We start from the raw sequence: 15,000 nt of genomic DNA on the forward strand, positions 1-15,000 counted from the left end.
GGGTTAGGTTGGGTTATTTTAAAAGTGAGTTGTTTGTGTGGGTTTGGGTTCATTTGGGTGGCTTGGGTTTGATTCTAGATGGATTGAGGTGAGGTTGGAGTGGGTTGGGTTGGGGTGGCATAGGTTTGGGTTGGGTTAGGTTAGGCTGGCTTGAGTTTGGGTTGAGGTGGGTTTCGGTTAATTTGGGTTAGATTGGGTGGCTTGGGTTGGATTCTAGATGGACTGGGTCGAGTTTTGATTGGGTTAGGATGGCTTAGTTTAATTTGGATGGGTTTAGATTAGGTTTATGTGGATTTGGGTTTCTTTATATTAGGTTTGGGTGGCTTGGATTGGATTCTAGATGGATTGGGTTGAGTTTGGATTAGGTTGGGTTGGCTTAGCTGGGTCTGGTTTGATTTGGATGGGTTGGTTTAAGTTTTGGGTTAGGTTGAGGTGGGTTTGGGTTAGGTTACGTTGGGTTTCAGTGAGTTGGGTTGGATTTTAGATGGATTAGGTGGGTTTGGATTGGGATGGCGTGGCTTGGCATGGCTTATATTGGTTGTGATGGATTTTTTTTTTCGTTCTGTCGAGTCACGTTTGATCTGAATTGGGTTGTGTTGGATTCGATCTTGGTTAGGTGAGGTGAGGTGAGGTGAGGTGAGGTGAGGTCAAGTTCGTCAAGGTTAGGTAAGGTCAAATTATATCAAGTGAGGTTAGTTTTGTTGGGTTTGATTTCATTTAGTTCAGTTCGAGTACGTTAGGTTAAGTAAGGTCATGCTAGGTTAGGTTAAGTAAGGTCATGCTAGGTTAGGTTAGGTTAAGTAAGGTCATGCTAGGTTAGGTTAGGTTAGGTTAAGTAAGGTCATGCTAGGTTAGGTTAGGTTAGGTTAAGTAAGGTCATGTTAAGTTACATCAGATTAGGATATTTTTACCGGCTATCATCATCATCACCACCATCACGCCCTTCACTATCAACACGACAATCTTTCCCCCACCACCACCACCACCACTACCAAGTAACACACACACACACACACACACACACAGACATCACGACACTTTTATTAACTCCACCTGCCACAGTCATCACACCTGCTCCCTGCCACGCCCTCCACCACGCCCACCACCACGCCCACCACCACACAACACTCCTCACCTCCCCTTGCCCCCTCCACACACACGCGCGCGGCCGGCCATCCCACACACACAGCCAGGATCAGCTAACCTTGAGTGTGAGGGATGACTGACCTTGCACACACACACACACACACACACACACACACACACACACACACACACACACACACACAAGCTGTCCTGTTAACGTGACCTTGCTGTGTGTGTGTGTGTGGGGGCGCGATATCCTATAAGCAAGGTCTTTTCACTTCACGCTACGCAGTCACTCTATATTTCAATGGTTTTTACTGCGAGTGTGTCTTTTGTTGTATTTCTTTGAGATCCCCTTTCACCCCCTCCCTCCTCCCCCTATCCACCAATGCGAGGGAATGACAGAAAACGGAGATCATCTTGTTTTGTTGGTATTTATTTTATTTCCTAATGTTTTTTTTTTTATCGTTTTCTTTTAGTTTTTATTTTTAGTTTTTATTTTAGTTTTATTGGTATTTTGGTTAATGGATATGTTTTGTTTTTGTTTTCGTTGTTGTTGTTATTTATTTATTCATTATTGACCATTGCGTATCTTTTTGTTTTTTTTTCTAAGTCACTCCTTCAAATTTTCCTTATTTTCTATTTGTTTTTTTCTTATTAGATAGAAAAAAAAGAAAGAAAGAATTAGTACCATTTCTTCATTCTTTTCTACGGGGTCGCTGTTTTTTTTTTTTTTTTTTTTTTTGATGAGTCTCCTCCATCTGTCTCTGTCACCCACCACCATGTTATGTTATTTTGCAGTCCTTTCTCTTTCATGTCGTCTTTTTTATATATATACAGTCTTTCCATCTAATCTTGGGTCTTCCTCTCCTTCTCCTTCTCCTCCTCCTCCTTCCTTGCACTTCCATATCCAGGCCTCTCCTCTCCTCTCCTCTCCTCTCCTCACTTGCTTCATCCCTCCTCATTACGTGTCATAAATCATCTACTTATTCATTTACCCATTCTCTTTTTTCACGTTTGCGCTTCATTTTTCCATCATTTTTTTTCCTAGTCAAATTTTTCGTCTACCTTATTTGTGCATGTGTATTTGTTCAAGTATCATTTTCTTCGTATTGTTTTCTAGTCCTCTTTTTCTTTTTTTTCCCTTTTTTTCTTTTTTTTTTTTTTTTTACATTTCTACTATTTCATCTATGTTCATTTACTCTATTTCTTACTTTAAATACTTCTTTCAATTTACCTATTTCTCTCTCTCTCTCTCTCTCTCTCTCTCTCTCTCTCTCTCTCTCTCTCTCTCTTCACCACCTCACGCCCCGCGGTCATTTAAGTTACCCTTAAAATAAATAAATAAATAAAAATACGAGGGAGGTGTCTGTTCCTTTCCCTTCCGCACGTGTGGAGGATGAGGCGACACAGCTCCTCCTCCTCCTCCTCCTCCTCCTCCTCCTTCTCTTCACGCTGCGTTTATGCTTTTAGAAGACTTAGTGGTCGTCATTTTAGTTGCTTCACGGAGGAATGAGATAGTGGTGTTCTTACTTCTCTTTTTTAAATCCTCCTCCTCCTCCACCTCCTCCTCCTCCTCCTCCTCCTCCTCCTCCTCCTCCTCCTCCTTCTTCTTCTTCTTCTTCTCCTCCTCCTCCTCCTTCTCCTCCTCCTCCTCCTCCTCCTCCTCCTCCTCCTCCTTCTCCTCCTCTTCCTCCCCCTCCTCCTCCTTCTTCTTCTTTTCTTCTTCATCTTACTCTTCTAGTGTCTAATAGATTGTGGATTTGGTATAGTATAGTAAGCACTGCGGTCTCTCTCTCTCTCTCTCTCTCTCTCTCTCTCTCTCTCTCTCTCTCTCTCTCTCTCTCTCTCTCTCTCTCTCTCTCTCTCTCTGGACGTGAAAAGGCTTCCTAGTAATTCATCAGAGTTGTTTTCTTCTTTTCTCTCCGTTCGTTCGTTCTTTTTCTTTCTTTCTTTCTTTCTCTCAATGGACGTGGAAAAAGACTTCTTCTTCTTCTTCTTCTTCTTCTTTTAGATTTACTCCTTCTCCCCCTCCTATTTCTCCTCCTCCTCCTCCTCCTCCTCCTCCTTCTCCTCCTTCTCCTCCTTCTCCTTCTCCTCCTCCTCCTCCTCCTCCTCCTCCTCCTCCTCCTCCTCCTCCTCCTCTTTTCTTCCTTCTCCTCCTCCTCTCCCCACATAGTTGACTCTCACAGCAACGCGTCAGAACTCCCTAAACCAGTCTTTCTTCCCTTTTCTCCTCTCCTACATTCCCTCTCTCTCTCTCTCTCTCTCTCTCTCTCTCTCTCTCTCTCTCTCTCTCTCTCTCTCTCTCCTTTATCTTTCTTTTTTAACTATTTATCTATTTATTTACTTCTTTATATATGTGGTGATTATTTTTTATTTCTTTATTTATTTTTCACTTAAGAGCTTTTGTTTATGTATTTATTTTTCATTATTTTCTTTTCTTATTTGTTTTCTTTTCCATCAGTATTGTCGTGTAAGCTCTCTAAGGCAACTAACTAGGGTGCGTGAGGTGGGTTTGTAGTTGTTGAGCCGCGGGGTTCAGCTTTTTCAAGGTTGTTAGGTAAAACTCGTCTTCCCGTTCCCATCACCACCACCACTATCACCATCATCACCATCATCATCACCACCACCATCACCATCACTATCATCACCATCACCATCACCATCGCTATCGCTTCCACTGCCACTGCCACTACTACCACTCCCACTACCACTACCACTACCACTACCAGTACTACTACAACCATTGCCACAACTACCATTCTCTCAAATGTTTGTCATCATTATTTTTTCGCACTTTTCCTTTCTACTACTACTACTACTACTACTACTACTACTACTACTACTACTACTACTACTACTACTACTGCTATTTTTTTCTTTATGTAAGAGGGGCATTGGCCGAGGGCAACAGTAAACGGAGAGAGAGAGAGAGAGAGAGAGAGAGAGAGAGAGAGAGAGATGGAGGGGAGGGGCGAAGGGGCACTGGGTTGCCTGTCCCCAAATAAAAAGCCAAGTGGGTTACCTCAAAATTGGAGGATAAGTGTCTTAAAACTACAACAACAACAACAACAACAATAACTACTACTACTACTACTACTACTACTACTACTACTACTACTACTACTACTGCTTTATACTGTGCCTTCCTTTTGTCTGATATTGTAGTTGAGTGGAGTAATGAAGCTAAATTAGTTGAAGCAGGTAAATTTTGTAGAGGCACAGTCAGGTGTGTGGGCTGGTGACTTGCTGCTGCTTTCCGTGTGTTCCTGTGTTGTGACGCCCTCTCCCTCACCCGCAGGCCGCCAATATCACCTACCTGACGGAGACCCATGGCATTGTGGTCAAGAAGTGGATGAAGGACTCGCCGCCGCCCTACGAGTCTCCGCCTGAATACAGCAGCCTGTCTCCGGAGCTCATTATGGACGCCAAGACGCTGCAGGACCTGGTTACCTCGCCGCCACCGCCGCCCCCGCCGCCACAGACCAGCGCTCCCGCCACCAGCAGTCCCCCAGCGGCAGGCGTGATGCTGGACAGGTCCTCGTCGCCGCTGTGCACCACGCCCTCTTTAGCGCCTCCTTCTGCGACTCGCCTCGTAGCCTCACCCCGACCATTCACCACGAAGGGAGAGGCGCCGCCGCCGCCGCCGCCGCCGCCGCGTGCCTCTTCGACCGCTCATCGTCACCCATCTTCACCCACTACCAGTCACCCCCCGCCGGCGGTCTCTCTCACCCGTCATCCTCGTCGTCATCGTCGTCCACTACTTACGTTGCGTCATCCGCGGTGGCGCCCTCTGTGTACGGGCAGGCGACGCCCTCCCCGCCCAGCTACGAGAGTCTGCAGCAGGTGTACTGCCACGACGCGCCGCCCAGGAGGAAGGAGGACGCTCGGTAAAGGCGTGATTCATAATAATAATAATAATAATAACAACAACAACAACAACGATATCAACAGCAAAGTGATAGAAAAGTAATGATAATAGCGATAACCAAAGTGGCGGAGGAGAAAGATGCAAAACAAAAAAAGAGAAAGTGAGAGAGAGAAAAAAAAAAAAGCAAACAGACAGACGAAACAAGATCATAAAAACACTTCAGCCAATTTCACTGTTAAGGTGTTTTTTGCTTCATGGATTTTATATGTCACGTGTTCAGTGTAGATAACCTACCCTTAATCTCATCCCCGCCCGCCCCTCCCCCGCCCCCGCCCCTCCTCTTCCCTCTTGCAAATACCCTCGCCCTCACCCCTCTCTCCTCGCCCCACGCCCCAAGTCCCCATCTGCCCCGCCTCCCGCCCCACGTCCCTGCCTCAACGTTCCGGTGTTGTACCTCTGGAGTGACGCTAGGCTAACACACCCTCGTGCGTGGTGCAGCGCCGCGGTACACTGGTGCGTGGAAAATATACTGCCTCACCCTTCACCACCACCACCGCCACCTCCTCCTCCTCCTCCTCCTCCTCCTCCTCCTCCTCCTCCTCCTCCTCCTCCGCCTCCTTCAGCGCCATTTTCGTCTTCACTATCTACTGGTTTTCCTCTATTCTGCCACTTCTCTCATTTTCTGCTGCTCTTTTTCCTCTTTCGCATGTTTTTCTCCTCCTCGTCCTCGTCCTTCACTTCCTCCTCCTCCTCCTCCTCCTCCTCCTCCTCCTCCTCCTCCTCCTCCTTTTCCTCCTCCTCCTCCTCCTGCCGTCACAGCTAGATTGATGGGAGGGGAAGGAAGGTGATGCAAGAGTTCCCTTTAGTTACCTCCCCTCTTCCCCCCTCTTTCCCTCCCCTGGTTCCTTCCCTTCACCCTACTTACCTCCCTTCACCCACTTACCTCCTCTCGCCTACTGCCTTCTCCCCTCTCATCCCCTCATCCACCACCCTCCCCTCAACAACTTCCCTCTTTTAACCGTGGATGCCAAGGCTTTCCCTCAACCATCCAGGAAATGTGTGTGTGTGTGTGTGTGTGTGTGTGTCCCTTCTCTCGCGTCCCATCTCCCTCAGCTTATCATCTCTCGTTATCTCCCCTCATATCATTCTCTCTCTCTCTCTCTCTCTCTCTCTCTCTCTCTCTCTCTCTCTCATTCGTCTATTTTCTCTCCCTTTTCCTATTTTAACCATAATATCTAACCCTCCTCCTCCTCCTCCTCCTCCTCCTCCTCCTCCTCCTCCTCCTCCTCACCACCACCACCACCACCACCTCGTCGCTTCACCACCAGAGATCTTCCGTCCATAGTTGTGATTCCTTACTAAGTTAACGAGACTTGCCGTGTTTCGCTGCCGCCTCCGCCGCCGCCACCACCACCACCACCATGCAGACGTGTTCTCCTCTTCCTCCTCCTCTTCCTCTTCTTCCAGTAATGTTTCCTACACTTCTCCACTTTGTGTGTGTGTGTGTGTGTGTGTGTGTGTGTGTGTGTGTGTGTGTGTGTTTTGTTGTGTTGTGTTGTGTGTGTGTTCTTTTGTCTCTTGTCGTTTCCTCTCTCTCTCTCTCTCTCTCTCTCTCTCTCTCTCTCTCTCTCTCTCTCTCTCTCTCTCTCTCTCTCTCTCTTTCAGTATATTGTTCTTTTATCTATTATTTGTATCTATTTAGTCATTCTTATCTTTTCTTATCTTTATTATTGGCTGGTCATGTCTTTTTTGTCGTTTTTGTTCTTGCCATGAATCAGTCAGTCAGTCAGTCAGTGGAGGTGCTTGTCAAATACTGAGTGGTAATTACGGACTGGCAAGATTATTATTATTATCATTATTGTTGCTATTATTATTATTATTATTATTATTATTATTATTATTATTATTATTATTATTATTATTATTATTATTATTATTATTATTATTATTATTATTATTAGTAGTAGTAGTAGTAGTAGTAGTAGTAGTAGTAGTAGTATTGTGTGTATGTATGTGTGTGTGTGTGTGTGTGTGTGTGTGTGTGTGTGTGTGTGTGTGTGTGTGTGTGTGTGTGTGTGTGTGTGTGTGTGTGTTTATCAGACTCACAATTTGCTCACTTCTAATGCATAATAATAATTGTCACATTCTGATCATAATTTTCCATTTCCTTTGTTCTAATTTTCATTCACTCATCTAATGTTTATCAGCCTTATACTTCTTCCCTCAGTTATCATGACTTCAGACACTTTTTTTATGTACTTTGATCTCTCTCTCTCTCTCTCTCTCTCTCTCTCTCTCTCTCTCTCTCTCTCTCTCTCTCTCTCTCTCTCTCTCTCTCTCTCTCTTGATTTATGGCATCTTTCGTCTTTTCTTTCCTATCTATGATTTTCCTTCTATTTTGTGTCACGAAGCATCAGGTTTCATTGTCACGGTTACCATCACTGCTTTATGGTTCACCTACACCTTAATAACTTTACAACATTGTTTTGTGTATGTATACGTATATCAACATAATATATTACTATTTTATTCCTAAACTAAGGTTGTGTAAAATCGATGAAGAGCATTATTATTATTATTATTATTATTATTATTATTATTATTATTATTATTATTATTACTATCACTAATCTATTTTTGTATTTGTTTTTAGTCACGTTATCTTATTGTTAAATTTACAGTAAGGGTTACCATGTTGTGTGTTTGGTCTTTGCTTCACGCTGCTGCGTGCATAATTCTGTACCTGTGTCTACCTGTGTTCTGTTAGTTTACTCTGTAATGGCTTGTATTCCGCACCTTCATAATCATTAGCTAAGTTCAATAGAGATGTAGACATTCAGTAACTATCACCATTATTATTATTATTATTATTATTATTATTATTATTATTATTATTATTATTATTATTACCACTACTATTTTTATTATTATAACTTCCATTTAAGTCACTATAAAGAAGCGCATAGATTGTATAATACGTGAGACTGTTTGTATAGCTGGGTTTATCTAGTCAAGAAGGAAAGATGAAGATGTAGATGATGATCGGGAAAGTATACGAAAGTCTGTGATGGAGCGTACGATTGTCTGCGGCCTGGGATAGAAATATAAACAAACCCACGTGGAGCCGAGCGCGTGAGGTGTTGTCGTGGCTTAGGGGGAGAAAGTTGCATTACCTTACTGTGGTAACCTGCCTGTCTGAAGCTGTGCATGTATTACGCGTTACTAGGAATATTCATCACTACAAACATGTGCATACAACATTTAGTAGTATTTCTAAGGCAACACCGATTGTATTTAAAGATATTCGTTATTGCAAATCACCAAGCCTTGAAACAAATTATGCTGATACGGACAGCAAATTAGATTAAAATTACATCTCACACGCTGGAATTAATTGAAGAACTATTCATTTATTATTATATTTTTCAACTGCGACTCCGGATAGGTAAGAAGTAACACAGGGATGCAGTGTGACGCGTGGCGGCTGCCGGAGTACGGTGACGCAGCCTTCAGTGACCATAGCCGCGAGTGTAGCATGATTACTGTGGATACGTCTATATTTTTCACGTAGGCGAGCCGTGGTGCACCTAGAGTGTCAGCCGGAGTGTGGCGCTTTGCTCAATAACAGACTTGTCCGCACACTGCAGCTGGGTGAGGTGGCGGGGCTCTGTAAGCAGAACACTGTAGTAGGTCTGACAGTAATAAGCAGTGTAAGTGTTCACCTGCTCTTGTAGCCCACCACTTGCCACTGTGTGTAGGTGGAACATGAAGGGAGAAGTGAATGAGTGTGGTCAGGAAAACACTGTCTGGTGTGTGAGAGAGAGAGAGAGAGAGAGAGAGAGAGAGAGAGAGAGAGAGAGAGAATGCACGCGCGTTGATAACATTTCGGTAAACTTCATCGTTGGTTTGCGCGTGACCACCGAGTATGGGAGGGTACTTGTTCGTTCTTTTAATTTTGGAATGTCCGTATACAATTTGCCGTTACCAGATTGTTATACTACCATATTACTTGTTTTGTATTAGAAGGGAAACAAAAAAAAGAGACTAAATGAAGATGCAAGTCTGACCAGAAGAGCATCATCCGAAAGGAATAATATTATAAAAAGAAATATGAATTGAAGCGTCGTGAAGTCGTCCTCTTGAGAGTTCAATTCATAGGCAGTAATAAAGATAGAATTGGTTTGAGCTCAGAATTAATGAGTAGTTAGGACATTGTTACATATTAGGACACTTTACGGGACTCGTTAATGGATGGCTCCTCAACCTCTTACCAATAAAATAAATAGAAAAATGCAGATAACATTCCCAACACTCAAGTACCAAAATTTAAGAAGAAAACTCTAAATCTCTCAGTAATAACACTCTCCCTTCAAGATTGCAAGATGTGGTTTACCGAAAATAAGTTAGTCAGTATTCCAGATGTGTGTGTGTGTATGTTTGTATGTTACCAAAAATCATGTTCTCACTGGCATAAGGCGTCCTCGTGCGATGGTGGTGGTCGCGAGCGTTGAGACGAGTAGCTTCTATGTGTTGCTAATCATTTACTCCCAGGCTTCCTTGGATCATCGTCAGCGAGGTGTGGTAGCTCTTAATTCGGTCGTTTTTAATTGCGTGTGCGTGCGTGCCTGTGTGCGTGTGTGAAAGCACCATCGTCAGTTTTATAAGTTTCCCTCCAAAAGCCCATATTATTGTTGTACGAATCATAAGAGAAAACACATTAAACTCTCCCTCTTTCAAGATTCCATTACGTAATCCTCGTCCTCGGTTCGTAATCTAACTAATCTTCGTCCTCGCTTTTGCATCCTGCGCGCGATGGGAGAGTAAACAAAGCAAGAAGTGGAGCGAGGCGAGGAGCAGAGAGGACAGACAGCAGCTCAGTGTGTTGTTGTAAAGAGGGTTTCCACGTGCGTCACTCAGTCATCTCATGAATAGAATAGCATAACCTTTAGATCGGTGACGGGGATTCCTTGTGTGTGTGTGAGTGAGTGAGTGTGTGTGTGTGTGTGTGTGTGTGTGTGTGTGTGTGTGTGTGTGTGTGTGTGTGTGTGTGTGAAGGAATTACATCCGTAGTTAAAAGATTTTACATTTCAACGCTTCCTCATTTCATTCTTCAGCCTTTTCACGCCTCGCCGCCGCCCTACCAACCGCCCTTTTCCCTCTCCGCCCACCCGCCCCAGCCATTACCCATACATTACACGCCCACCCACACACACGCCCATTTTTGCAGTTGGATAATTTTACTTACTGGTTGTTGTGTCATTTTACCTTTCCATAGATGATCGTGTCTCTGTGTTCGTAGGCAAAGTTTTTTCATCGTATTCATTATGGCCGGAATGGCGCTTGCACTCTTAAACAATAAGACGAAGTAATACAAAAAAGGCTAAAACTACACTAAAAAAATAAATCAATGTTTAGATTATAAAATTAGGTAAGGGAAGACTTAATTAAAAAAAAAAAAAGTGGCAAAATTGTAAGTAGAGGTGGTGTAATATTTTTTTTTCTCCCTACATCTCATCTGACATTCGTTCACGTGTTCAGCAGTGCGCTTTTTGAAGACTTTTCCTCTCTGGACTCTTTTTAATGATAAACATATTACATACGACTCCTACAAGCTTTCCAAGGTGTTTGTTTCTTACATGTGCTGTAGCAAGTGTGTAGAGTTTGTATTGATATTTTATATATGTTTAATAAAAAAAATAGACCAACTCGTGTCTTCGTCATCAGTTCCAAATGGGTCTCGTCATGGCCACGCCTCCCACGCCAGACACGTGGCATCCCCACGTCTCCTAAACCCTATACCCTTGTGCTGGTGTTGCCCTCCAAGCTAATTAGATAATAAATGGCAAATGATAATGATAACAATAATAATAATAATAACAATAATGATAATGATAACGACAATAATGACAATAATGATACAAAGAAAATTTAAATATAAAATAGACAACAGTATACCCACGACACAACCACGCCCGCACACACCAAACACTTTTTTTTTTGTCATGTCTTATATGCAACATTTTAGAGAAGTGTTAATGCAACAGAAGCGGCAGCTCATTTAGGACCAAGGCTTTTTCAGCAGCAATGTTTTGTATATCATGAACTCGTTACTGACTTATGTGCAGATTCTGCATACATAATCATGCACATACATACATACTTTTATATATATATATATATATATATATATATATATATATATATATATATATATATATATATATATATATATACACACATATATAACACAGACCCCAACCATCTTTCCAAAAGTGCCAACGATAAAAGTTGGCAATACATTATGCATTTACATGATTACTTGCCTACATATGTGTACAAAACATATATAACAATAATGAAGAGAGTAAAAAGGTTGATAGTAACTGAGTTAAAGAGGCTCACTCACGCCTCCTTCACGCCAAACACACGATGTATCTGTAAGCTTCCTACACGCCAGACCGATGCTCTCCCTCCCCCACGCCATGCCCTCGTTGTCTCCGTGCAGTACATGGCATCACACCTTGGCACTGAGGCTAACATGGCAGCGAGGTTAGGTCAATGGTGGCCAACTCTCTCTCTCTCTCTCTCTCTCTCTCTCTCTCTCTCTCTCTCTCTCTCTCTCTCTCTCTCTCTCTCTGTCTATTTTATTTGTTATTTTTTTATGTTTTTTACCTACTGTTTTCGCATGACCCTCACCCTTGGCCGCCATCCACAATTAATCAATTATTGATTGCGCCGGCAGTCTACACTCCTCCATTCACCAGGTCTATGTTTAACCCCTTCACTAGGTACCATGACGCGTTTTCATATCTATTCCGCTTACTACTTGGTGATTTTAAACAGTTTCAGGTACTTATGTTGGGATTAGAATAGTGAAGAATGGCCATTAATCTTTTGATCTCCATAGACGCTTTCTAATTTAAATAAAATCGTCGAATCAGACCCAAAACTCATGGTAAAAATTGCAATCCAGTACTGAAGGGGCTAAAGGGTAATTTTTAAAACCGTATCGTTTGCAAGAATATATGTAAAGCCTGTGTAGAGTGGTAAGAGCCTCAACTAATGGCTCCCTGTAGCAATTCGCTGTATAGGCCGGCTGGGAGGTGGAGATGAGAACATAAGGACATGGAGAAATATCTACTTATTCCCACCTATCGTTCCATCCAAAAATTTGTGTCTTTTAAAACTTTCTAAAGATTCCACACTAACAACCTGATTACTGAATCCGTTCCATTCATCTACCACTCTATTTAACAACCACTTCCTTACTATCCCTTTCCTAAGCCATTTTTCAACACTGGACCCGTTACTTTTCCTCTTATCTTGATTGTTGGTGCTGAGAATTTGGCTTTTTTTTTTATGTAGGGAAGAGGGCCAGCCAAGGGCAAAAAAAAGAAAGTTAGAAAAAGGCCCACTTGAGCGCTGGCTCTCCAAAGACTTCAAAAAGTGCCAAAACCGTCAGCCAGAATTAGGGGAGCAAATGCCTCGATACCTCCCTCTTAAAAGAAGACAAGTTGTAGGAATTCGGAAATACAGATGCAGGGAGGGAGTTCCAGAGTTTACCAGTGAAAGGGATGAATGATTGAGCGTACTGGTTAACTCTTGCATTAGAGAGTTGGACAGAATAGGGATGAGAGGAAGAAGAAAGCCTTGTGCAGCGTGGCCGCAGGAGGAGGGGAGGCATGCAGTTAGCAAGATCAGTAGAACAGTTACCATGAAAATAGCGATAAAATATAGAAAGGGATGCAACATTTCGGCGGTGAGAAAGAGACTGAAGACAGTTAGTCAGAGGAGGGAGTTGATGAGACGAAGAGCTTTCGATTCCACCCTATCAAGCAAAGCTGTGTGACTGGAACCCCCAAACATGCGAAGAGTACTCCATACAGGGACGGATAAGGCCCTTATACAGAGTAAGCAGTTGGAGGGCGAGAAAAACTGTCGGAGACGCCTCAGAACACCTAACTTCATAGAAGCTGTTTTAGCAAGAGATGAGATGTGAAGTTTCCAGTTAAGATTATGAGCAAAGGACAGACCGAGGATATTCATTGTGGAAGAGGGAGACAGTTGAGTGTCATTGAAGAAGAGGGATAGTTGTCTGGAAGGTTGTGTCGAGTTGATAGATGGAGGAATTGAGTTTTGAGGCATTGAAAACTACTAGATTTTCTCTGCCCCAATCGGAAATCTTAGAAAGATCGGAAGTCAGGCGTTCCGTGGCGTCCCCGCGTGATCTGTTGATTTCCTGAAGGGTTGGACGTCTCTGAAAGAACGTGGAAAGATGTAGGGTGGTATCATCAGCGTAGGAGTGGATAGGGCAAGAAGTTTGGTTAAGAAGGTCATTAATGAATAATAGAAAGAGAGTGGGTGACAGGACAGAACCCTGAGGAACACCACTATTAATAGGTTTAGGAGAAGAACAGTAGCCGTCTACCACAGCAGCAATAGAGCGGTCGGAAAGGAAACTTGAGATAAAGTTGCAGAGAGAAGGATAGAAGCCGTAGGAGGGCAGTTTTGAAATCAAAGCTTTATGCCAGACTCTATCAAAAGCTTTTGATATGTCTAACGCAACAGCAAAAGTTTCACCGAAATCTCTAAAAGAGGATGACCAAGACTCAGTAAGGAAAGCCAGAAGATCACCAGTAGAGCGACCTTGACGGAAGCCATACTGGCGATCAGACAGAAGATTGTGAAGTGACAGATGTTTGAGAATCTTCCTATTCAGGATAGATTCAAAAACTTTAGACAAGCAAGAGATTAAAGCTATAGGACGGTAGTTTGAGGGGTTAGAACGGTCACCCTTTTTAGGAACAGGCTGAATGTAGGCGAACTTCCAGCAGGAAGGAAAGGTAGAAGTCGATAGACAAAGTTGGAAGAGTTTGGCCAGGCAAGGTGCAAGCACAGAAGCACAGTTTTTGAGAACAATAGGAGGGACCCCATCAGGTCTCCCTCGTTATAATGCCCTATACCTCTATACAACTTTAAGACATCTATCAGCTGATCCGCTCTGTACCTACGTGCGTCTCTTTCTAAGGAATGCAAATGTGATAGTTTCTGTCTCGTTTCGTAAGGAATACCCTCATCCCCCGTATCCTTTTAGTTATTTTCTTTTGTACTGATTCTAATAGACTTATATCCTTCTTGTGATATGGAAACTAGTCAAGATGAGGCTTAACTAGAACCAAATACGACTTCAATAATACTTCAGGACTTCTACTTTTAATATTCCTAAAAAAATAATCATAATAGCCGATTTACCACAAGTAAAACATTAGAAACTAGATCGACATTGAGATTATGTTTACACTCATATCAGATTGGAACCGAAATTGGCACAAGAATTTAATTGACACCGAGGTTAAACTTGCTCTAGGATCAACAATGTTTATATCTGGGCAAGATCAACAAAACTTATTATGCGCTGTAAACTTTAGACATAACTGAAGTGAAGGGATACGTAAAGAAAATAGATACGTATAGGTTAACTAGACAAACGAGTAAATAAAAAAGAGAAGTTACTCCATGAATACCAATCGTTTTCTTCCCGCCAAGATTTAAAGGGATAACTAAAACAAAACTTAATCGCAAGGAGCATGAGAGGAAGGAGGGTGAGAGAAAAGTTGCCGCCGTGAAGTGACTCGAGGCGTGAATTACAGGACAGGGTGTGACCTTGACTGCCTCTTTTTGGTTCCTATGAAAAAAAAAAAAAAAGGTTATAATGTTGTTGACACTCCTCATATTACTTGTTATTTCTCCTGCTCTATTTGATTATATACGTGTGTCAGTCTCTCTCTCTCTCTCTCTCTCTCTCTCTCTCTCTCTCTCTCTCTCTCTCTCTCTCTCTCTCTCTCTGTTCGTCCATGTGTCTCTGTTTCTGTTCGTCTCTTTCATATTGGGATAAAGAAAAGAGAGATATTACTCTAGAGTTGAATAAAGTACCTTGTCAGTCTGCCACCCTGTCTCTCTTATTCCTCTTCATATTATTAAAAGAAATAGAGAGGAAAGTAAGCTAAAAAGAGAGTTTAAAAGATGAAATGTATAAATAT

The 15,000-nt window shown here is 42.7% G+C and overlaps 1 protein-coding gene across 1 annotated transcript in view; it reads left to right on the plus strand.

Moving 5' to 3' along the window:
- Positions 1-6,558, plus strand: part of LOC123520163 — a 48,762-nt gene extending 42,204 nt beyond the window's left edge. Inside the window, 2 exon segments of the mRNA XM_045282158.1 lie at positions 4,391-4,652; positions 4,655-6,558. Of these exon segments, the coding sequence (XP_045138093.1) occupies positions 4,391-4,652; positions 4,655-4,983 (591 nt within the window). The 3' untranslated portion in view covers positions 4,984-6,558.
- Positions 6,559-15,000: the final 8,442 nt, after the last annotated feature.

Source organism: Portunus trituberculatus, chromosome 46 (assembly GCF_017591435.1).
Source record: "Portunus trituberculatus isolate SZX2019 chromosome 46, ASM1759143v1, whole genome shotgun sequence".
NCBI classification, from domain to species: domain Eukaryota; kingdom Metazoa; phylum Arthropoda; class Malacostraca; order Decapoda; family Portunidae; genus Portunus; species Portunus trituberculatus.